Here is a 21,780-nt window from a genome sequence, read left to right on the forward strand (position 1 = left end):
ACCAGAGTCTTTTTGGTAGAACCAAAAGAACCACGTGAGTCATGTAAAAAGACCATCAGTTAACTTCAGTGGTGTGGAGATGAAAGTATCTATGGTACGCACCACCGTCTCTCCAGCCCTGCCAACTTCCTGCTACGGCCTCCGGTCCACAGCTCCCAGCCGCCCATTGTAACACAAGGCTTACTGAATCTTCCCTGTTTCGGTTCAGCACAGCACCAGGTTTAACCCACGACACCGCTGTGATTGAATGTCACACGTGGGAAGCCAACGAGTCACCAGGGAGGCCAAACTGGGCCTGGGACTAACAATGATGCAAGAAGTGGGTGTAGCGGGGGATCAGGGTGTAAAGACTGGGCTGAGCCTGCCACTGGGGGCGAAGACCCCACAGGGAGCCCAGCCACTGGGGTACCACCCTCCACTGTGACCTCTAGGCACCGGAGTGACACACCCAACTGACAAGCTGAATGATCCTGGCTACACGGCATGCTCTCCATCGCATTCTCAGCAAAGGGAGGATAACAGTAAGAACTTCCCTGGTAAAAGGCAGTGATCAAAACTAATTGAGGCAAGGAAGTGGACCATGAGGATGGTTCAGAACACACAGCAAGCAGGGATCCAAGGATTCGCACCCACAGTCCTAGACACCCAGAAGGCCGACACCCGAAGATCACAGTTTGAAGCCAACCCTGGCAGACAAACCCATGAAACACATTTCCGGTTAAGCAGCAAAAAGCAAGAAGTGGACGTGTGGCGCATGTGATAGAGCATCAGCCTGGAGTGAAAAAGCCAACTGACAGCGTGAGGCCCTGAATTCAAGCACAGAAACAAACAAATTAAAAAAAAATATTGCAAGATACAACAGACCCCAGTGGAATGGAACAACTCCAAAGGTGTCACATGCATTAACTGTGAGTCTTGTTTGAGCAATGGTATGTGTTTGTGTGTGTGTGTGTGTGCATATGCGCACGCATGCATGCACGCACACATATGTGCATGGGCTGGATTGTGGTCACAACTTGTATTTCCTTGTATGCAGAGAAAAGCACACAGAGTCCCAATGCATTTAGCACACAGAGGCCCAGTGTGTGTACACATGCAGGTATACACGTGAATGCCCACACATGAATGAATGCACAGGTGCATGCACACACGGTTAAGACATGAGGTGGTTTAGCTAATGGGTGGAGAGTCTTAGTAGAATTTGAGACTGGATGTGGACTAAATGTTAGTCGTGTTGAGGACTTTGAATGTTTTAAGCACAAAGTGAGATGCTGTCTATGAAAGTTGGACAAGGGAACAGCCTGCTCAGATTTAGCATGGGAACGAATACAAAGCCAGGAACAGACCCAGAAGGGAAGGAAGGAGGGGTGGGTTGGGGTGAGGTGCTGGTGGTGGGAATGTGGAGACCTGGGACGATGGTGAGGGACACAAAGGTGGAACTTCTTAAGGGGATGGATCAATTTCTGAGAGTGGATTTGATGAGCCATAGAGATGGTAAAGAATTTGAAAGGAGGATCAAGAAAGAGCACTGGAGAAGGTTGCGATCAAGGCTGGGCGCACGGCGGCGGCAGGAGAGGGCAGTTTGGCTGATGAGAAGACTGGGTTACATACTTAAGGTGATGAGTACATTTCTTGCCGAGCATTGTTTCCCCCTCCCTTGTTTTTTTCCCACTCCTCCCACCCCTGATCCCCTCTGTACAGCTTCCTTACAATAAAACAAAAATTTTTAAAAGAGATGGAACAAGTAAAGCAACAACAGCAAAGAAGACTGTTCTCATGATCTCACTCAGCAATCTTAATGGCGTGTGGGCTTGGATACACTGCATCTCAAGTTAGAATAATCGACGTGGATACAAGCATGAATACCTTCTGAGGTATTCTTTGAGCATGAGAAATTACTGCTACTTGATTTCGTAATCTAAGCTCTGTATATATGATTTTAGCCTTACGAAATAGATCACTTCCATGTCCTACTGCTCATTTCACATATGCATGCTTATTTCATACACATACATACATAATTTTTCCTTTTTTTTACATTGTTAGTAGGGAGAAATATTAGTAATAAAGCCCAGACCAATCAGTTCCTAACCTGAGATCTTAAAAGGTTGTCTCCTATTTGTGGGTTTTCTTTGCTTACACTATTGTTTGTGTTATATATTAAATTTAATAGTTGACTTCCACACACTACAAGGCTGAGGTTCTGAATGCAGTAGACCCCAAAACTGTACCACTGATATCTGTGGTTAGAGGGTCTTGCTGTCTGGCTGTAACTGCCAGTTTCCCGAGTTGGCTGATGCTTGCTCTGTCCGGCTTTTAGACAACCTGCAATTAGCCAGGTTAACTTACAGCGAATGTACCTTGTCAGGTTCTATCCCAAGTCTGAAGCTTTAATGTATTTCCTAAGCTAAATTAAGACCATGGGAGAAATTCCTGTTATTAGGCGATCTATTTTACATATGCGAGCAAAAAAAAAATTGTGCTAGCCAGGTCTTTTTTTGCAAGAAAAGGTGTTAAATTGGGGATCTTGAAAATGAATTGACAATGGCAAGGAAATTCTCCAAGGGACTTTTAAACGGAGATCAAATTATAGGACATCCTGTGTCCTGGTTTATCCTGGCATGTTCTACATTAGCTATGAAATCATTTCAAAGAAAAAAAATTCACTTAGGAACAGGAAAATGAGCAGAGCTCATGCTGCCCTCTGGTGTGCATCGCTAGACATAGACAGAAGAGCAAAGATCTCAACAACACCGCCAAAACACGCTAAATCCCAGGAACTCACGATGGAAAAGAAGAACGAAAGAAAGAAAACCGAACTTCTTATTAACTCCCTATTACGAACAGTGCAATGAATGAACTGGAAAAAATTTTAATTACCAACAACAGGTCATAAATGATGTTTAAATTACATGAAGAGTAATGAGGGTGAAATGATGGGGAGAAACAGGCTCAGGTTCCGTCTGCGCTGCAGTCCCTGCACGTCTTTATGAGCACAATAAACACATGTCTAGAAGGTCCCGGGCACCCAAGACCGTCATCGCCACATCAGTAGCATTGTTTTCTCTTTTCTTCTGTCTTTCCTCTTCTCTCCCTCTTTTTGCTCTCCTATCCTCTACTCTCTCATCTATAATCCCAGTTACTCAGGAGACTGAGATCTGAAGATCTCTAGCCAGCCCTAGTAGACAAAACTGAAAGATTCTTATGGCCAATTAACCAGCAAAATGCTGGACGTGGAGGTGTGGCTCAAGTGGTAGAGCAAGTGAATAAATGAGAGCATGTGGCTCTGAGTTCAAGACTCAGTACCTCTCCTCTCCTCTTTTCTCATCTCCTTTCCTCTTCTCCCTCCCTCCACCGCTCCTCTCCCTCCCCTCCTTCCTCTCCTTCCCTCTCTTTTCCCTTCCCTCCCATCACCTCTTCTCTCTGCCTGTCTCCTCTCTTCTCTTCCCTATTCCTTCCTCCCTTTCCTCCCTTCCCCTCTCTTCCTTCCCTGGGAGGGGTGCAGGGTCTCACGATAGCCCGAGCTAGCCTTGGACACCATCCTCCAGCTTCAGCCTCTTGAATGAATGCACCATCAGTGGTACAGTATCTTTATGGTGGCAAAAACCCAACAAACCCCCAGACAGGGAAGCCTTTATGGTGGAGTCTTGGCAGGGAGTTATTTCCCACCATTCTGTGTGTATCGATCTCCTTCCGGTGGCTTGGGGAAGGCTTGCTGGGCTGAGCCCCGTGCTCTGTGTGGGAAGAGACACTGAGAATCTCCGGGAAAGCATTGCACCTGCCCCTTGCAGACGGCTGGCCTGTGCAGCCCCCTGGACTGCACGGGAGTCCTAGGCCAGGATGCCAAGCCTGTGTCCTTCTAGCACATTGGAGTCAACGCATAAAGCGTCGCCCAGAGACACACAGGAGCGTGTGGCACAGACACACAGGAGCGTGTGGCACAGACACACAGGAGCATGTGGCACAGAGACACACAGGAGCGTGTGGCACAGACACACAGGAGCGTGTGGCGTCGCACAGGGAGGGGCCCACAGGGGGGCCGAGGCGGGAGGGGTGAGGAGCAGGGCCGCTGCAAGGCACAGGTCAGTGGTCAGGAAGGCCCGTCCAAAGGAGCCCTTCCCATGCACGCCTCCCGGAAGGTGCTAGAAAGCCCTGGTGCCGACTTACTGTGGGGTAGGGGTGTGAGCAGAACACGGTGTACTTCCGGATGATGCCGTTCAGCTTGAGCGGCGGCAGCCAGGACACGAAGACCATGGAGGCGGAGGCCGCTGCTGCTTTGACGCCCGCCGGAGGGCCTGGAACTGGAAGAGCGGGGGTTAGTCCTGGGATGGAGGCCCTTCTGTCCCCCCCTGCGCGGAGCCCGGTCCCCTCGGGAGGCACTCCAGCTGCCCGGCCCCTGGGGCGGTCATGGCTTCACCGTGCCCCACAGCCCCACCCAACCAAGCTAATTCCTTGAGATCCTAACATGAAACCATGAGAGCCCATCACGGTTCATTTTGGCCAGAGGCCTCCGGACAGCTGGAAATCTGCTTCAGGCTCTTCTGCTTCTGCTCCAGTTTTTAGCTTAGCATGGACTCGGGTGTGGAGCAGAACTGTACATTTTGCCTGAGTTAGAAATGTAGGAATCAACGACCCCAGTCCTCAGAGACCCACTCTTTCTGGCCCCCTCCCCAAGACACTGTAATAGAATGTGTTTAGGTCTAGTGAGGTGCAGAGATAATGTTCACAGTGCGGAAGTGTGTCAAGAATTCACAGTGTTGTTTTATGTTACTGGTTGTGGGGCTTGAACTGGAGCTTAGGTGCTGTCCCTGTGCTCTTCAGCTCAAGGCCAGTGCTCTATCACTTGAGCCACAGTGCCATTTCCAGTTTTCTGGTGGCAGATTGGAGATGAGAGTGTTGCAGTCTTTCCTGCCTGGGCTGGCTTTGAACTGTGGTCCTCAGATCTCAGCCTCCTGAGTAGCTAGTATGACAGGCCTGGCTTTCACAATGTTTTTGTATGGGAAGTCCCCTCCATAACTCATCTTAGAAGGCAGAAGATGGCATCAACGCTATTGAGTCTAACTTAGCAGTTAAGTAGGCATCTTATTTTTTGAAGGTGAAGCACGGATGTGGGGGAGACAGGTGAGCCCTGGAGGAGGGGAAAGAACACGGACTCTGGGAGCCAGCTGCAGGATGAAACTCGCAGGCTCTAGGTCCAAGGGCCGGCACAGGGTGGATTTGAACAAGCCAACTGCCAAGGAGATACTTTGAGAGTTGACTCACTCTCTTCACCACCATCTCCACTCTTAAGTTTGAACAACAAAACCACCACTCTGAGGAGCCCTGCCTTGCTGCATGACCACCGTCATCATCTGAGCGACCATGTCTGGCTGTCCCTTTTTGGCAAACCCTAGGGGATCAAAGGCTCAAGGAAAGGGAACGGGGGGGGGGCAAGCCCATCTCAACCCTCCCTTGGGAACAAAGCCACACAATCCCGGGCACTGAGGCCAAGGTTCCAGTAGGTGCGGGTAATAGCTGAGACTTTAATAAGTCCTGGAAGCACGGATGCCATCCTGCTTCATCCAGCAGCTGCTCGGGTTCAGCCAACACTCTCCACTCTTTCTGAAGCGCAATCGTCCTGTCCCCGCTACTCTGTGGAACGTTCCTGAGCATCTGTCTGGAAGCTGGGGCTTCAGCTGGCGCTCAGGGCCGGCTGGGCTCCTTCCCAGCCTGCCCTCCACCCTCAGTCTTGTCCTGTGCGGCGACCAGTCAATCCACCGCGCCCATCAAGGGAGTGAGGTGCCAAAGAGAGCTGCTCTGGGAGCCATGAGTGGAACTCTTCTGGAAAGACTTTCTTAAGTGTAAGTTGGGGAGGAAGGAAGGAAAGGGGAGGGCGGGGGAGGGAGGAGAAGAGGTAAAGAAGGAGGGAGAGAGATGGGGAAGAGAGGAAGGAAGGAAGGGATGGAGGAAGGCAAGGTGGAGGGGGGAAGGAAGGGAGAGAGGGGAAGAATAAAAGAAGGGATGGGGAGAGAAGGAGAGGAGGAAGGGAAGAGGAGAGGGAGGGAAGAAAGTGGAAAGGAGAGAGAACAAGAAAGAAGACAGGAGGGAGGAGAAACATGGTCGGACAAGCCATTCTGGAAGTTTCCTGGATTACTGAGCCTGTTCTTTTCTAATCAGAAGTTAAAATCTCAGATCTGGCTTGGAGCATACCGTTCTAATAATGGAAGGTGTGAACTCCAAGCGCTGCCGCTTTATTCTATGTCCTGGGCAACTTAATTGACGTCGCTAATAAGCCTTACTTTCCTTGTGTATGAAGCTAGAATAATTGATACTTAATTCTGATCTTACTTTGAAGGATGTCAATGATAACTCAGGTACAGAATTTATTTGGAATTCTGTATTGAGTATGATAGGCTGATCAGTCATTATTATCACACTTGCTGTAGATGATAGGACACTAAAGATACTCAAGTTCTTCTAAATTTCAGTTCTCCCAGGAGGGCTTCTCCCTTCAGGAGCCTGGATTCGGTGAGGGCTCTGATCTTTCTAGACTCCTCTTTGTGGTGTTGTCACATGCTCAGGAGTGCATTTCCCTGTCTGTTTTCCTGAACGGCCTCCACACCCCACCATGGCCAGGTCTGGAGTGTCTGCAGAACTCACTGACTAGCGTCTGCAATACACAAGATTCTCAGTACTGATTTTCTACAGGAGTTGTGAAAGGAGTTCATTGGCTGTTTCAGGATTTGGATGTGGTCTCACGACCCCATGCTCTGGTGTGTGTATCTGGGTGTGTATCTGAGTGGGGGGCAATAACTCTCACCAGGATGGGTGGATCTCTCCCCTGACGGAGTGATTACAAAGTTACAACTAAGGTGTCAGTCATTTGACTTGGAGTTAATGGAAAGGAACTTCCTGGAGGGCCTGACTTCATCTGAGGCAGCCTTAAAGCAGGGCACAGAAGCTGAAAATAGAAGAAAGTCAGAGAGCTCTAACGCTACAGAGAGGCTCTCCTGTGGGCGGTTAAGAAGGCAACTTTCAGTCCAATGGTGGCCCAAGCCTGCTAGTTGGGAGGCAGAGATGGAGGATTATGTTTCCAACTAGTCCCAGCATAAAAGTTCCTAAGATCTGCCCTCAGTCAATGGCTGGGCACGCTAGGCTGGCCTTGAAAATAACCAGTGCACCAAGGGGCTGGTGAAATGAATCAAGTGACAGAGACAGCTCCTGAGTTCCCCAAGCCCTGGGTTCAAATCCCAGTATCCCAAGGAAAAGAAGGAGGAGGAGATGGAGGAGGAGGAAGAAGAGAAAGAAAAGGTGGATATTTCTGTTCTGGGAGATGGAGGTGAACAGTGGGATGGTGGAAAGCCACACGGTAGAACCTCTTCGGGCTCTCATGGGGGTGGGGTGCTGCCGGGCAGCTCTACTGCCCAGGGCATTCTCCATACCCTGTGTGGACTTCACCAAGGGCAGTGCTGACTGGAGTCCTTCCCACAGGCACCCTGTCTTCAGGGGGTGAGGGAAGCATTGGCCCCATTGTTGTAAATCCCTGCCTGCCTGTGTGTCTGTCTGTCTCTCATCTCTACTGAGATGGCCCCACATACCCACACATAGCCTGTGCCTTCAAGATGACACATGACTCAGGGACACAGCTGGCCACGCACTCACTGGCATCCTGTTCATGCATGTACGATTGCATGTATGTACGTAACATACTCCTAGCTCTATGATCAGACACCCCAGTAAGGAAGTTGTTAAGACCACAGTGTCAGACTGCCCCTGTTGCCATCTTCTTCCTCAGACATGTCTCCAGTAAGGCACCATGCAAATATTTGCATGTGAACACAGCGATCTCTATTTGTTTAACATACACAGTGTTTACATTTGCCTAGAGGTATCACAAGACTGGGACTAATTTATGCCTGCACAATGAAAATAACAAACAAAAGTGATTCGATGGTGTTCTATTTGTATTCTCTCCTGTGGATTTTTCCCCTGCTTAGAGCCACACCGTGAGAAATAAAATATTAGATTTCATCAAAGGTCTTAGAATCTGGCATGGTTGTCTCTCGTGTGTTCCTGCAACCATCAGAGAGGCACAAGAACTCATGGATGGAGCAGTCCCCAAAATCAAATCTGAAACTGAGATAATTCTCATAGGTTTAAGATTATCCAAAGATCAGCCTCTACCCATGTATCTGAGCCTCAAATGCAACAGTTCAGGACTATGCCTTTGACCTTACAATAAGACCATAGACCTGAGTAGACACCTAAGAGACAGGAGCCACCAGTGTCCCACCACATAGAACATCTTAATGAGTAAGATGTGAACAAAGGTGGCCAATTATTTTACCTGTGTTCTATCCATGTTTTTGCACAGTGCAGTTGAAGTTGGTGGTGCAATGGGTATCACGAGATCCAGGGGGAAACATGAACAGGATCTCTAGCCTTTTCTTTGAAACATTTTTCTTTTGGTGCTCTTGGGCCTTGAACTTCACATCTCCAAAGCTTGCTGGAGAGGTTCACTACCACTCGACTGTGCACCTAATCTTTGCTGTTTTTATTTTTTAAAATAGAGTCCTATATTTATGCCTGAGCCAGCCTGGACTGTAATCCTCCTGTTTACACAGGCTAAGCTGGGATAGTAGGCACAATATTGCACAGACACTTTATTGACTGTGAGGGTTGAGAAGGGGGGGGGTGTCTCAAAAACTTTGCCTGGGCTGGCTTGATCCCTACGTCCCAAGTAGCTGGGATTACAGGCATGGGCCAGGGTTCAGGGCCAGGATCTGTATTCCTAACAGGAGTAAAGTCTTCCTCAGGTGATGATTAGTCTTGGCACTTTTCTTCCCTGCACAGTGAAACACAAGACTGCACTCCTCCACGCTGCCTATTAAGTTAGATATCGAGTGCACAGCGATGGCTAAATTGCAAATGAGCGGACTGCCATGGAGTCAAATTCACCCCACATTCATTTCCCCACCTTCCACCCAGTGTTTGCTCCACTTTTTTCTGAAACGCTGATTTGCCAGAAACAAACGCTGACAGTTAGTCCTGTGTATCCTTCATCTCCCACGTCCGTGGAGGGGCTGCTCTTTACCTCCTACTTGGGGTGAGTGAGAGACCACGGGCAGGGCGTCTGCTATCAATCACACCACACACAACCGGCCCCGGATGCGAAAGCAGAGGAGAATCGATGCATAAACTAGATCCTGGGTCTGGGGGTCATCTTGAAGACAGAACCTGATGATTTCTACATCAGGAAGATTAATTAAACATGGATCCCAATCGCCGTTCAGCGGGGGCTGTGCGGAGAGCCCGCCCTTCGTGCAGGCTCGCTGTACATCCTTCTAGAAATTGCAGATATCACCGCTTTCTCGTTAAATAATAGTTCCAGTGACAAGTGCACCGCCGCTGAGAGTTGGTGCCACCCCTGCCCTGCCGCCCCTGCTGCTCTGCAGGAGGGAAGAGCGGGCTGTGGAGGGCCTGGTGCCAAGCCGCACCCCCCCCGCCCCACAGCACATGTCAGACCAGGCGTGCAACCCCGTGCACTCCGTAGTTCGAGGTCAGATCAGTGCCAGGGAAGGGAGGCAAAAGACCCTGGTTCCCCGGGTGGCAGATCTGGGGCCGGCATTTATATAACACTCGAAATTACATTTAGAAACTAAGTGATGGCTGTTTCACTGTGGGCTTTGCTTCCTAGGTAGTTCTATTGATGAATGACTTCCTAATCGTGTTTCGTGTTGACCCAAGATTTCTCCTCTGCCTGGGGTAACAAACTACCCGTATGTTCCAGTGAGCCTCAAGTCGTGTGCAAACACTATGGTGTGAGAAGGGCTGGAAAAGCCGTGAACATTGCCGGGTGGGTGGCCGGATGGAGCAGCTGGGGTGAGCAGGGTGGGGTGCAGCTGGGGGACCTGGGGTCCCGGGATGCACGGACAGCTAGGCTAGTGTTTGCCTCCTGCTCTGGGTCCCAGGCAGGCTTTCCTGGATTACTGGAATGGAATGAGACAGCGGCACTTTGGAGACTGTAGCAGAGAGGTGGGCACAGACACGAGGCTGGACAACGCTTGGTGACAATGGTCTGGGGCACCTCCCCTGCCCTGCCCATCTTCCCAAGGAACCAGAATCCTGGCAAGAAGACAGGGAAGCTCAGAGCAAAGCCTGCCCAGGGCTCGGTGGGCAGTGCCTGCCATCAGGCTGGCTGGAATCTATCAGCGTATCTCCACCAGGGTTTGGTGGCTTCGTCCGGAAGGTTCCCCAGGGTCATTAATTCAAAGTCAGTTCTCCTTCCTTCCTTACTTGCTCTCACTGTTGTTCTTTACTTATTGGACTTTAAACCATTCCCCCAAATAGCTCAGAGAAGGTGCCCAGGAGTCTCCCTCAGAAGCTGCTGCCCTATGCCTAGGAGTCAGACAACGGAACCATAATTGTGCAACACTGCAGAGCCAATGGTCTGAAAGCAAAGTCACTGGGAATCTTGTGAAGAATTAAAGCAAGTTCTCACAAAGCTCTTAAACCAGGGATTCTAACAGTAATCCAACTAGCACTGAACAGGATGGGTTAGGCGAATACCTAACTTGGACGGGCAGAGACCAGAGATCTTCTAACAGGATGCAAGCAGGAGCAGTAAGCATCACAGCTCCGAGATAAAAGGTGATTTGGCTTAAAAATAGTATCTGCTCTAAAGAACACAAAAAAGAAAGGAGGAGAAGGAACTAGAGGTAGAGGAGAAGGAAGGGAAAGGTAAAGAGAAGGAGGGAGAGGAGGGGAAGTGGAAGGAAGAGTGGAGAAGGATCTGGGGGAAGAGAGGATCCGTACATGGATCTAGAATGTCAGTGGCTCAAATTCCTCTGAGCTGATAGAGGCAGGCCACAGGTGTGTGTGTGTGTTGGGGGGCTCCCTGCCAGTGTCTCCCAGGAAGCTGACCCCTATGGTGGAGCCCCGGGGTCCCTTGTTGAAGACCCCCTGCATCTCATCTCACCATCCTCTTTGGTCCGGGTGAAGATCTGCTCGCTGCGGACCCCGTCCCCGGCCCGGGTGAAGGCCAGCACCTGGATGCTATAGTTGGTGTACTTCTCCAGTCCATCCAACTCCAGGGAAGGCTGCGTGGTGGTAACGTTCTTAATCTCGCCCAGTTCTGGAGGACAGGAACAAGGAAAGACATGACCTGTGAGGGAGCCTGGCAGCACACTGACCCACACCGCCCTGTCGGCCCTGTCCATCGCACCCCGAGAGGACTCGAGGGGCTGCGCACAGGTATTGCAGACACCGGCACCATGCAGCCACCTGCTGGCAGTCTCTCTGAACACTGATTGGCCAGTCCAACCCAAGGTGGCCGGTCCTCATCAAAGGCAGTACCGCGCTGGGGCTCAGCTGCTCGCCAGGCCCGGCCTCTAGTCCAGCATCGCATGCTGCTCGCCCACCAGCCATGTCTGCCCCGGACCTCACACACAGCTCTGCAGCCCTGGTTTTGCTTTGATTCGTTTCAGACTTTCCCACATGAGGATCTGAGGTAAGAAGTCTGTCCCAGATATCCTAGCTCAGATGCTTGAGATGAACTTAGGCAAACGGGCAGAGAAACCTCGGCCGACCGCAACTATCCCACAGGGAACCTATGCGTGTCATGGCCTCGTGCGTTTGTTCTCTGCAACGTGACCAGCTCTGCGTCTTTTGGGGGTGGGGGACAACGGTCGCCATGCGGCAGGGCTCGCTCAGGAGCTCCATGGAGGCGGATGGATCGCAATGGGCAGGGAAGGCAAACGTGTGCCCTTTAAACACCCGTGCCTTGAATGCGCCGAGAATACCTCAAAGCTGGAAACCTCCTTTTGTTAAAATTAGCTATGCTGCGTGGCTCAGCAAACTCTTTCACCTGGGGCGAACTCCCGTCCCCGCTGCCCGAGTGACGGCAACAGGGCAGAAGCTCGGAGCATGCTTTCCTTCCTGGAGCGGAGCCGCTCCAGCCTGGCGCAGGTGGAGCCTGGGGACTCGGCTCTGGCGTATGACCCATGGCCATCTGGGGGCCCCAGGTTGGTGCTGAAATGGCTACACTGTGTGTAGCCCCACCTCTCCCCGCCCCAGGAGCCTGAGGCAGGAGGCCTCAGGGGGAGGCCAGTGGCCTGACCCCTGGGTGCAGGGCCTTCCAAGGGGCCCCCTGGCACCCTGCATGTGCCCGCTTACCAGGGGACTGGGATGGGGGTCGGAAGCCAGGGAAGCCCGTGACCGGCATCCCTGCGTGCCAGGTGCCCACCTGCCCTCGTCCTCCGCAGGGGGGAGAATGCCGGCCCCGCCCTCAGAGCTGGCGTGCGTGGGCACAACCCGCTCGGCTGACACCGGTTCTCCACAGCCATCGACGGCCACGGTCTCGGCCACGGGCCACGGTCTCGGCCACGGGCCACGGTCTCGGCCACGGGCCACGGTCTCGGCCACGGGCCACGGTCTCGGCCACGGGCCACGGCGACTCAGTGAAGCAGGGACAGACCGTCGTCAGGAACGTGGAACTGACTCTGTACTGGCAAGGCTAAGGGCTTTGCTGGCCTGCCTTTCTCTGCCGGCTCTTTTTCTCCCCTCTGTCTGTCCAGTTCACTCCATAGAGGACAAACATGGATAGCCGTCTCATTATTGTGTGAGGATGATGACCATGAATGCCTTTTTACCATTTATTGTTTGTTTTGTCACCAAAAAGTGGGGCTGGGTATAGCATCAGAGAGAATTTAAAATAGAGCATGGTGAGCCAAAGCTTGTCACACACGGTGGGGGAGGACAGGGGGCGGTGGCACGGGGCCACAAGTTGTCCTACAACTTAAAAGACAGAGGAGAGGAGAAAGAGGAGAGGAGAGGAGAAGGGAGGAGAGCAGAGGGAAGAGAGAGGAGAGCAGAGGGAAGAGAGAGGAGAGGAAGGGAGGGGAGAGGAAGGGAGGGGAGAGGAAGGGAGGGAAGGGGGAAAGAGAAAGGAGAGCAGAGGGAAGAGAGAGGAGAGGAGAGGAGAGGATGCGAGGGGAGGGGGAAAGGAGAAGAGAGGGGGAAAAGAGAGGAGGGGAGAGAGGAGAAGAGAGAGACAGAGACAGAGGCGGGAGGAGGGGGAGGAAAGGAGAAACAAAGAGAGAGAAAAGAGATGGGGAGAAGAGAGAGGAGAGGAGAGGAGAGGAGAGTGGAGAAGAGAGGAGAGGAGATAAAACATACAGGGTGTAGGATGAGGAAGAGAAAAACAAGAGGCTGTGAAAATGGAGGCTCTGAGCTTTGATTTTTGGGGGTGTGTTTGGTCCCAGGGTATTGTGCCTGAGCCTCAGAGCTGCACCCCGGCTTGAGGATTGCAGTGTTACTGGGTCCTAGTGAGGAATAATTGTATTCCTGTCAAGGCCTTCTGGAAGTTTCCTTGAGCTCTCTTACGGTTCAGCTTCAACTGCATTAGATTCTCTCCTGAGTCCGATTTGAGGAATGGCAAATGGCCAGCTTTTCAGGAGCTGTACCCCCTAGAATGTTCCAGATTGAGATTACGGTTTGAGTGTTACATGCAGAGTCTGAATATAGACACACATCACTCAGGCTGTATTTCCCCAAGCACCACTTCTGCTTTGCTTCCCATTACTTTGCAAAGGGTTCTGACGTTGGAGACGTTTGTTCCTGTGTCCACTGGGACATAACAGAGAGGAGGGGTTCGTCGACAGAGCGGCATCCTCCACATCCAGAGTAGCCCCCACCTTGGGAAAGGGCCTGCACACAGCACTGAGCACGTGAGCAAGCCCGGGGCCCCGGCAGCTCTTACCTCCGTCCATGAGGTTGGCCCAGTAGATGACCCTGAACCCCTGGAGAATTCCGTTCAGGGCTTCCTTGGAAAGGGTGGACCAGGAGATTGATATGCTTTCCGGTGATGTTGCTATGGCTTGGACATTTTCAGGGGGATAACTGGGCACTGAAATTAAACAGTTAGAATCTGTAATGCCTGTGGAAGCAACTCAATGCAGAATAAGCAATGTAGCTCAATGTTCAAAGCCAAAGAAGAAAACCCAACCAATCCTCCACACAAAAGAACAGTGCCATTTCTCTCTGGGAATATTCATCTGTGTATTTGCTGTAATGGGTTTGTGTGACCTCTCTGTCTCTCTGTCTCTCCCATCTCTCAGTGTCTGTCCTGCTTATTAACTCTGCTTTTGGGGTAGTCAGCCTGTACTGGAAAGGAGCACACGTCTGATCGTAATGCACGAATGAAGCCACCACTTATCCGACTCAGTGCCCTCCTACCCTCATTTTCTTTCACAGTGCCTCGTCACCCACAGCTGGCAGCGGTGCCAAGTCTACCAGGGGCCTTGCTGTTGTCAATCACCAACAAGCAGCGGCATAACCCCCACCTTGACTGCCTTGTCCTTCCCGGCCCCTTCTCAATGTTGTGACATTTGCCAGAGGAAAGTCAGACAGTGAAATCAGAGAGGGGAGGATAGAATAGTGTCTTTTGCATGAGTTCATGCACATCTTAAGTGTGGAAGCTAGGAGAGGGCGCAGAACGCAGGACCAGGACAAGCCTCGATGAGAACAAAACGGGATGAAGCAAAACCTGGGGAGCACATTGAGTCCTGGGAGACCTCCCTCCCTGTGAACCTGCTGCTGTAAAGCCAACCATCACCGTTGTCATGAACCCATATCTTATCTGCTCCCCTAAACCACTACACTTGTGGACATCAGAGTTCTTGCCCTATTTTTTAAGCATTGCTGGAAATTTGAAGGTTTAGATGGTCTTGGAAGGATTAAGATGTCATGGTCACTAGGGGGCGCATAGTCACCATGAGATCTGCTCTACCAAGCCTGGTAACTTGTCTTCTAAGGGGAAGTAGATGAATGAAGAGAAGGGGAAATAATCCAATGGATACCCTACAAAATTAAGAATAGGGAGGGAAGGGCTGGGAAGGAGAAGGATGGGTGAGATGTTGAGAGGGGTGGCATTATCAATATATATTCATGAGCTTTGTTTATATGGCAACTCCTTAAAGGTAATAATTAAAGAATGCCTGAAAAAAAGCAAGCAAGCAAAAGGATTTTTTTTGTCAGTCGTGGGGCTTGAATTTTGGGCTTGGGCGCTGTCCCTCAGCTCTTCAGCTCAAGGCTAGCGCTCTACCACTTCAGCCACAGTGCTACTTCTGGTTTTCTGGTGGTTCATTGGAGATAAGAATTTCACGGACTTTCCTGACCAGGCTGGCTTTGAACCTTGATCCTCAGATCTCAGCCTCCTGAGTAGCTAGGATTACAGGTGTGAGCTAGTGGTGCTTGGCAAAAGGATTTTTTTTTAAGGAAAAAAAAAGAGAAAAATCCTTCTTAGCACTGATTTGAGAAGAAAAATAATTCAGAAAGATCAGGCTTTTGCGGTGGTCAGGAGACACTTGGTTTTACTTGGGAACAAACCCAGTAAAAGTCCTGTGCTCACACCTGTCACCCCAGCTACTCAGGAAGCTGAGATCTGAGGATCAAGGTTCAAACCAGTCCAGGCAGGAAAGTCCATGAGACTCTCATCTCCAATAAACCACCAGAAAACCAGAAGTGGCGCTGTAGCTCAAGAGCTAGAGCACTCGCTTTGAGCTGAAGAGCACAGGGACAGTGCCCAGGCCCAGAGTTCAAGCCTTCTGACTAAAATAGATAAGTAAATAAATAAAGTCCTGTGCTGGCAGTGGATGAGGGGGGTCTCCTTCATTGAAAGGGGAGCGCATTGGCTCTTCAACTCCCATCCGACCAGGAGAAGGCTGGGTCAATGGGGCAGGCACTGCCTGGCAGCCGGGAGCCCAATGAGAGTGAGTCCCAGGGGCCCTGGAGGAGAGCACTGCACCCTGCACACAGAGGCCCGGAACCTACCGTCCTCGAGGGTGGTGGTGATGATTTCCTGAGAAGAAGGCCCCGTGCCAGCCCGGTTGCAGGCCTGCACCACCAGGCCGTACTGGGTGAACTTGTTGAGGTTGTCCAGCGTGTACACCTCGCTGTCGCCCGTGGTGTCGATGCTGATGATGTTGAACTGGAAGTTGCCCCCGGTGCTGTACTCTCGGTAACCGATTTGGTAGCCACGGATAATCCCATTCTGCAGATGTTTCTTGGGAGCCTGAACGGGAGAGGAAGGAGCATGTTGAGAAAGGGTCGAGGGGGACAAGCGGGAGCTCAGTGCTGCAGAAACTCAGAACACAAAAGGAAAGGGGACAATCCGGCTACCTGAACATTGGACAGGACCTAATTATTTCCCTTTCCTTTCCTTTCCCTCCCCTCCCCTGCCTTCCTCTCCCCTCCCCTCCTCTCCTCTCCCCTCCCCTCCCTTCTCCTTTCTATGGTATTGGTCATTGAAATCAAGACTTTGCATTCTTGCTTAGCATTCTGCTCAGGGCTAGAGCTCTACCCTTTGAGCCACAGCTCCAGTTCTTGGTGGTTAATAGGAGATAAGAGGCTCACATACTTTCCTGCTAGTTCCAAACCCAGATGCTCAGATCTCAGCCTCCTGGGTAGCTAGGATGACAGGCACGAATGAGTCACCAGTGCTTGGACAGGATCTAACCCTTTATATGTCTTTTCCTACATGTAAATATCAGTAATAAAGCTTCATTCATAAGTCAGCCATTGTAGGAGACGAACAAGAATGGATAAAACAGTTGGAAAAGTATTTTTAAAAATGTGTTGTAATAAATGAAGTAAGCCAGGCCCAAAAAACATAGGTCCCATGGTTTCCCTTATTTGCAATAACTAGTATATGTCTGAGACAAGCAGGAAAGGTCAGATAAGTTGATGTTAGGTGAAATGAACCCCAAGATAAGGACTCAAATGGTTTTTCTTTCATGCGATTGTTTCTGACTTATTTATAAGATGATTTCTTTGTTGCTTTGTATGTCCCTCCCCCACGGTATAACCTCTGTTTTCACTGTATTTGATGTTGGTATAATTTGTGGAGGGGAAGGGAAAAAACAACTAGTTTAAATAGGGATACAGGTGAACCCACTGCAACAATGAGATGTACAAGTTGTTATGTCAAAAACGAACTTTACAACTTTGGGGGGGCAAGGGGGGAGATGGGAAGGGATGGGAAGGGGAAACAAAGGAGGCAGCAACAATGCATGTACTCATTACCTTGCCCATGTAATTGTAATCCCTCTGAACGGTATTTTCACAATAAAAAAATGTGTTGTAATAAAGGTCAGGAAAACTCCATTGTTTCTTTCTGGAATTTTCCATTTGATAGGATCAGAACACATGGAAAACAAAACCAAGGAGAAGGGTAGACTACTGGCCCACGCCTTGACCTTCAGATGCTCCTTGACCTTCAGATGCTCCTTGACCTGAATGCATGCCTCCCAGCTTCCCTACTCTCCAGGACCTGGCCTTGGGGATGCCCAGTTCTCACGTGCTGGGCTCGCCAGGGCAGGAGGGAGGAGGAGAATGAAGCAGGTGACACCGACTCTCAGCCCTCAGCCAAGCCATACTGGTTGGCCTCTCCCTCTGGTGGCCAGACCTCCATGGTGTGTTTGCTGGCCACACAGGGAGATCCTCCTTTGACCTCTTCCGCAAGGACCACCCAGCTGCCCGGTACCAGGCTGTATGGGCTCTGAGAAACAAAACCGCATGGAATACGGCTCTGCCCTTGTGAAGTTCACGTTCTAAGAAGGTAGCCTGGAAGGACAGATGAAGATCGGGCATGGGAGGGGACGCAGGTCACTGAGCCAGGGCCAGTGCTCTTCCTTTTCCTTAACAATCCTATTTTGAAGAGAAACACTTTGAACAGGCCTATAAACTAGCAGGGATGTTTTCAAGCGCAAGCACAGACTCAAGTGTTGCACCCAGAGAAGACATGGAAGTGCTTGCTTACAAGAGGAACCTTCTCTTTCAGATCCCGGCCCACAAACCCCTCACCACAGGGCCCTAAGAGGGCTTTCAAAGCCTGCTCTTCCTTTCCTTTCTCTTGTCGACACCTTAGCCGTTCCTTGCTGACGCTTCTGCCAGCAAGGAGCCCCTTCCTCCCTCTTGGTTCATTGACGGCCCCTCATCCCCACCACCGCCACCACCACTGTGGAACGCTACAACCATCCCTGCTACTCTTGCCATATCCTCCAGCCACTCAGGAAAGGCCTCAGTGCCGAGTTGTAAGCTCTCAGAACGCAAGGGCCCCACGAACAGAGGATCTAACCCTCCTCCCTCTCTCCATCCAAATCAGAGCTTCAGTGCGATGGAAAGGCTTTGAAATATGGGTTCCAAAATCTCCCCTTAGCCAAGAGGATGATTTGGAACATAAAGGAGGTGCCCCATCTAGATTGGTAAGGATATGTGCCACTGTATGCTTACAATCTGACCTGGTGAAGGACGGACGGGAAGGGTATAGTTGGAAATAATGGCTGGACGAGAGTCACGATCAGCTGCTGGACAGAGGCTTGGCTTGGTGCTGGCTCTGTGTCCTGCCGGGGAGCCTGGACTCTCGGCCCCAGCCGAGAGCACCGCCCGCCTGGTCACTCAGCATGTGTCCCGGGGGTAGGAGGACACAGCGAGGCTCCCGCCTCCTTTCCCAGGTTTCTCCCAGGTTTCTGGGGGCGCTGATGTATGTAAGGCATGCACTCTACCACTGAGCTACCTTCCCAGCCCGAGCTGACATATGTAGACCATGTCATTCATTCTTTCTGTTTCCTTCTTAGAAGAAGGGTTCCAACACAGGGAGATGATTCATTCTCAGTTCACCAACAGTTCCATGCTTTTACAATAAGGATCGGTGAAGACAAACCCATGGCTTAAGGGAAATCTCACTTGGCTCCCAAGTCCTCTTTAGTACAGATTAAAAGTGTACTTGACAAAAGAAGTGTTTGGAGAGGAAAAAAAAACCTACAAAAACAAAAAGCTAAAGCAAATCCTGAATATGCTCTTTAAGACATGAAAAAAATGAATCCCTCACACACACACACACACACACACACACACACACACACACACACACACACACACAGAGTTATATGCAGACTGCTTGCCTAAGTGAGTGGTCTCTCGACCTTTTCTCAAATCCCCTCGGCTTTTGCATTCTGACAGGAGGGTGAATCATTTCTCTCGTGTTGAATTTTCCTTTCACTCATTCACCTTTGCATGGGCAGCGCGGCTTCCGGGCTGGCATCCTCCTCACCTGTCAGCTGTGTGGCGCTCTGCCCTCCCTTCCCAGCCCGGGGGGGGGTGTTCCTCTTGTGTGTGTCTCAGCCTTCCCCCCAACCCCGGCCTCACGCCCCTTCTCCTGCCTCCAAGTCCAGCCCAACCCCCACTTCCTTGAGAGACCTCTTTTGGATCTCCATGGCAGCAGCAGAGCTGTGTCCATTTATTGGGATGGTTTGCAAGTGACTGTTCTCTGTGTCCTTCCATGACAGTTACCTGGGGTAGCATGCAGCAGCACAGGGAGGCAAAGGCTAGAGCCTCCGGGCCTTTGGTGGAAAGGACCACAAGCAGCTCAGCTCAGGCTTCTCTGAGTGGCCTCCCCCCACCCCAGGGGTCTCCGTTGGTCCTGGGGTTCTAGCTCCCTCCCGATGGCTTTGCCTGCAGCGTGGCCCCTCCCCCTTCTCTGTGGGGCCCCACACCCTTCCGCTGCTGCCCTGTTCACGCTCTTCCTTCTGGGGCTCAGGAGTCACCTGTTAACCTGGATCTGCCCACAGCCCTTCCCGGGGAAGTTCTGCTTTGGATTGGACTGCCTTCCACAGCCATGTGTAGTGGAGGGAGGCCTAACACGAATCTTTGCCTCTAGATTCCTGCAAATTAACTTGTGACATGTCCTTAGGACGCAGCGGCAGTGGTTTTTGAACATGTCCCCCCTTCCCTCACACCAAGGAGACAGAGCTGGACACCTGCTCCATGCAGGGGCATGGGTGGTGCCCCCTGGTCAGCAGCGTTGAGCAAGATGCTTACACAGCTCCAGGCTTGCCCAGAGCGTGACAGAAGGAAGGGGAGGTGCTCTTTCTAGTGATGCAGGAGAATGGTAGGAGACCCTTCCTCTGAGCCTCCTGGGAACCGGGTGCGGCAGGCTTGTGGGAGGGCCGCACTGTGGCAAATCCATCCTGATGCACATCCAGGACACAGACAGAGGCAACTCAGACCCAGACCCAGGGCTGATCCACTCCGAGTGGGCCTGCCGTGGGTGTCTGGCCAGGGGGGCAGACAAAGCCAGGGCGCACTGCAGGGAGAGGCCACGGAGCCCACAGCGGCCCCACTGTGGCTCCCATCCCTGGCCACATCTCTGGAGAGAGGTGAAGGGCCTCGCGTGGGCCTCTCGACTGAGGAACAGGCACAGGGCGGGGTCCCGTGTCGGCTGACCCAGTCCCAGGTGACTGCCCAGCTCAGGTCTGAGAACCGCTGTGGGTGCTCCCAGGGAGTCACACCGTGATCTCCCACGGCCTGGGCTGAGGAGGACTGGTTGGAACGCAGACTCTGCACGCTCCCATGAGCACGGCCAGCCCCTGGCTCATGCTCCCCATCTCTGTCCCCAGAATCAAAGCAACTGGATGCCAAGGAACCTGGGGGCCCAGGGCCGTCCTGTGGGTTCCAGGGAGGGGCCCACGTGGCTTGGAAGGATGTGGCCGCACCCCTGGGACAGGGCTGGCGTGTGATCTGTCCCGCTGGACAGAGCGCTGCCATTTGCCGGCTGCTGTTGTGTCCATGAGAGGCCTCGGGAGGGTCCCAGGGAGCCATGTCAGAGAGCAGAAAAAGAGGTGAACCCGTGCCTCCGGATATCTTCCTTTCCAACTCTCTCTCCCCAGGTTTATTTCGCCTGACACGCTGCTAAGGTCATCGGTCTCCAAGAAGCGGCCCTGTGGCGGTCATGTGGCTCGTGCGTCTTGGGGATACGCTCCCCAAGTCACTGCCAACGCAGTGGTCAGGAGAGGATGAGGTGACTGTACTGGGCGAGACAATCACTTCCGGCTGGAGGAGCGAATGGCGAGTGGCAGGATAATTGATCGAGGTGGTCTTGAGAGACCGAGGACTTCGGCGTGCAGCCTGTAGTCAACAGTGGCTGCTCAGGGTCGTGCTCAGGGTCCAGTGGAAGGAAGGAACGCGACAGGACAGTGGAGGAGGCAGAGGGCCTCAGTGAGAAGCGTATGTCAGGAGAAGCGTATGTGCCACCAGGGGGCGCCCCCAGAGCCCAGGTGTGCCACCAGGGGGCCCCCAGAGCCCAAGTGTGCCACCAGGGGGCCCCCAGAGCCCAAGTGTGCCACCAGGGGCGCCCCCAGAGCCCAGGTGTGCTACCAGGGGGCCCCCAGAGCCCAGGTGTGCTACCAAGAAGTATACCCAGAGCCCAGGCAGGAAAAAAATCTCCCTGGAGTCTCTGACATCTTGAGGATCCAGAAAATCTGCAGGGATGCAATGTGGGGATGGACGTCGAGCACGGGGACATGGCAGACCGTGAGCGGAGTGCTGCAGTGGGCCTAGTTCCAGCCATGTGCTCCCCTGCAGGGCGGTGCCCGGCACTGAGAGCCGCCAGGGAGGACAGATGGTCAAGGAAGGCGGAACTAAAGCCAGCCAGGGCCAAGGGCCGGGGGCGGGGGCACCTGTCACCCAGCTTCACTCACCAAGTGCAAAGGTCACAGAGTCACAGAAAATGGCCAGAATGGTTTTCCCAACGGGAAGAAGCAAAGGTGTGCAAGCAGCAGCTGTGCAGGAGAACCTCAAACAAGCGGGGGCAGTGGGGACAGAGCTGCGTGGGGAGGAGGGGGCGGCCCCCGCCCCTCAGCCTGCACAGCCCCCGCCCCTCAGCCCCCACAGCCTCAGCCCCTCAGCCCGCACAGCCCCCCGCCCCTCAGCCCGCACAGCCTCAGCCCCTCAGCCCGCACAGCC

The 21,780-nt window shown here is 52.2% G+C and overlaps 1 protein-coding gene across 1 annotated transcript in view; it reads right to left on the bottom strand.

Annotated features, from left to right (window-relative positions):
- The window catches only part of Dscam (Down syndrome cell adhesion molecule), a 365,413-nt gene that overhangs the window by 68,209 nt on the left and 275,424 nt on the right, over nucleotides 1-21,780 (bottom strand). Inside the window, exons 17-20 of the mRNA XM_013027340.1 lie at nucleotides 15,811-16,051; nucleotides 13,739-13,885; nucleotides 10,958-11,113; nucleotides 4,168-4,301 (exon numbers count right to left, since the gene is read on the bottom strand). Coding sequence (XP_012882794.1) covers nucleotides 4,168-4,301; nucleotides 10,958-11,113; nucleotides 13,739-13,885; nucleotides 15,811-16,051 — 678 coding nt within the window. The remainder of the gene's footprint in view (nucleotides 1-4,167; nucleotides 4,302-10,957; nucleotides 11,114-13,738; nucleotides 13,886-15,810; nucleotides 16,052-21,780) is intronic.

Source organism: Dipodomys ordii, unplaced genomic scaffold (assembly GCF_000151885.1).
Source record: "Dipodomys ordii isolate 6190 unplaced genomic scaffold, Dord_2.0 Scaffold103, whole genome shotgun sequence".
Classification (NCBI taxonomy): Eukaryota; Metazoa; Chordata; class Mammalia; order Rodentia; family Heteromyidae; genus Dipodomys; species Dipodomys ordii.